Raw genomic sequence first — 2,420 nt, 5'->3', positions numbered from 1 at the left:
GAATTTTTACATGAATTATTCCACTAAAACTTTATATAGATTCCATCAGAAGTACGGCAAATACATGAGGTTAAAAGACTTGTTCATTTCGTATGATGAAATTGCCTATATACACACATATAGGCATATGCATATACATACATATTATAACTACATTGGTACTGAGGAGAATGACAACAATTTAGTGAAATATATTCCATCCCAGAATCAAATTTCTCTAGTTTCGGAATGCATTAATATCTTAATTTATGATGACAGAAATGTGTGCTCAAGGTTATTCAGTATTTCTCTTAAAGGTGGTTTGTCCTACAACTTAAACTTGCCCAAAGGTAGGTCCATGTGCATATTTTTACTTTTTGTTTATTTATTTATTTATTTATGGCTGTGTTGGGTCTTCGTTCCTGTGCGAGGGCTTTCTCTAGTTGTGGCAAGCGGGGGCCACTCTTCATAGCGGTGCGCGGGCCTCTCACTATCGCGGCCTCTCTTGTTGCGGAGCACAGGCTCCAGACGCGCAGGCTCAGTAATTGTGGTTCACGGGCCTAGCTGCTCCGCGGCATGTGGGATCTTCCCAGACCAGGGCTCGAACCCGTGTGCCCTGCATTAGCAGGCAGACTCTCAACCACTGCGCCACCAGGGAAGCCCCATATTTTTCATAAATAGTGAATTATCATTTAGTTAACTACAATATTAGTCTCCTTTAGACCAAATTTTAAAATACTGAATATTTTGAACATATATATATATATATATATATATATGAATTACTTTTCGCAAATCTACTATTTTTTAAGAGGACAGACCCTTAATAACTTTTATCTAGTGTAGAAGTGAAGAAGTTCAAGGGAAAAAAAGCAAAGATTAAATAACTCTGACTCAATAATTGTTTGAGATGATAAATTTATAGAAAGAAATGGATGGATAATTTTCTGAGCCTCAAAAAATATTTTGTTGTCTTATGCACTAGATACCATCCTGAATATCAATGGTGTTTCAAAGCTGTTTAAGTTGATGTTAAGCTTAAAATGTAAATTTATGCAGCAATTAGAGAATGACTTGGGTAGAAATGCAGCAAATTTGAGATAATATAAAACCACAGCAAGCTTTTAGCCAGGGTGAGAACCTTACAGAATCATTATAAGCTGTCGGATGAAGTGCTGTGTGGTTATGGACAATGTCTATTAATGCTGATGGGTGAAAAACTTATTATCCTACTAACAAGGATCTGGATAACAAGATCATCCTTTCTTAACCAGATGTTTGTCCTTCTGGTTATAATTAAAATTTGGTCTTTCCAAACTATAAGCCACAATGTACTATCATACAAATCAGTTTATAAAATTAAGCTATAAAAGAAGGTATTTGGGACGCCCTTGGGCCGCGCCCAGCGGGGCATGGCGTTCGAGCAAGGTGGTCGTCGGCTGGCGGTCAGTGCTGGGTCCCGGGCGGGGGCCGGGGGATCGGCTGCATACCGGGGCCGACGGCCCGGGCAGGCGGGGCTGCTTTCTGCCTCTCGCTGGCTGTGGCGGCGACGGTGGCAGGCGCCAGCGAGGCCCGTGGGGAGCGGCGGCGCAGCCTGGCAGGTGGGACCATCGGCTGGGCCCTGGCCCGCGCTCAACCGGCGCGATGCTTTTCTCGCTCCGGGAGCTGGTGCAGTGGCTGGGCTTCGCTACCTTCGAGATCTTCGTGCACCTGTTGGTGCTGTTGGTGTTCTCCGTGCTGCTGGCCCTGCGTGTGGACGGCCTGGCTCCCGGCCTCTCCTGGTGGAACGTGTTCGTGCCCTTCTTCGCCGCTGACGGGCTCAGCACCTACTTCACCACTATCGTCTCCGTGCGCCTCTTCCAGGATGGAGAGAAGTGGCTGGCCATGCTCCGCCTTTTCTGGGTCCTCACGGTTCTTAGCCTGAAGTTCGTCTTCGAGATGTTGTTGTGCCAGAAGCTGGTGGAGCAGACTCGGGAGCTCTGGTTCGGCCTGATCACGTCTCCGGTCTTCATTCTCCTGCAGCTGCTCATGATCCGTGCCTGCCGGGTCAACTAGCCTCGCAGAAGATAAGCTAGAATGTGGGACCCCAGGCTGAGCTCCCACTTCTGCCGCACCAGAGGACAAATCTGGGTCTGAAAGCCAGCTTGTGCCCTGCTGGGTGCCCAGCTTCCTCTCTATCAGTCATGTCTGAAATTGTTCCCTCAGCAGGGCTAAAAAGAGCAGCCTTGATTCTTTTTTTTTAGAAATTCACGTTCTTTTATTTATTTATTTATTTATGACTGTGTTGTGTCTTCGTTTCTGTGTGAGGGCTTTCTCTAGTTGTGGCAAGTGGGGACCACTCTTCATCGCGGTGCGCGAGCCTCTCACCATCGCGGCCTCTCTTGTTGCGGAGCACAGGCTCCAGACGCGCAGGCTCAGTAATTGTGGCTCACGGGCCCAGT

At 46.9% G+C, this 2,420-nt stretch overlaps 1 protein-coding gene across 1 annotated transcript; it reads left to right on the top strand.

Moving 5' to 3' along the window:
- The first annotated feature begins 1,563 nt into the window (after positions 1 to 1,563).
- Positions 1,564 to 2,207, top strand: LOC137761631 (transmembrane protein 203-like). Its single transcript, XM_068538549.1, has one exon. The coding sequence runs from the start codon at positions 1,624 to 1,626 to the stop codon at positions 2,032 to 2,034; it is 411 nt and encodes a 136-aa protein (XP_068394650.1). The 5' UTR covers positions 1,564 to 1,623; the 3' UTR covers positions 2,035 to 2,207.
- Positions 2,208 to 2,420: the final 213 nt, after the last annotated feature.

Source organism: Eschrichtius robustus, chromosome 3 (genome assembly GCF_028021215.1).
Source record: "Eschrichtius robustus isolate mEscRob2 chromosome 3, mEscRob2.pri, whole genome shotgun sequence".
NCBI classification, from domain to species: domain Eukaryota; kingdom Metazoa; phylum Chordata; class Mammalia; order Artiodactyla; family Eschrichtiidae; genus Eschrichtius; species Eschrichtius robustus.
The sequence above is the reverse complement of the archived record's forward strand: the minus strand, read 5'-3'. Positions and strand labels throughout refer to the sequence as shown.

What these genes read in the sequence shown, in the direction of transcription:
- LOC137761631 (XM_068538549.1), top strand. Translation starts at nt 1,624, where the DNA reads ATGCTTTTCTCGCTCCGGGAGCTGGTGCAGTGGCTGGGCTTCGCTACC.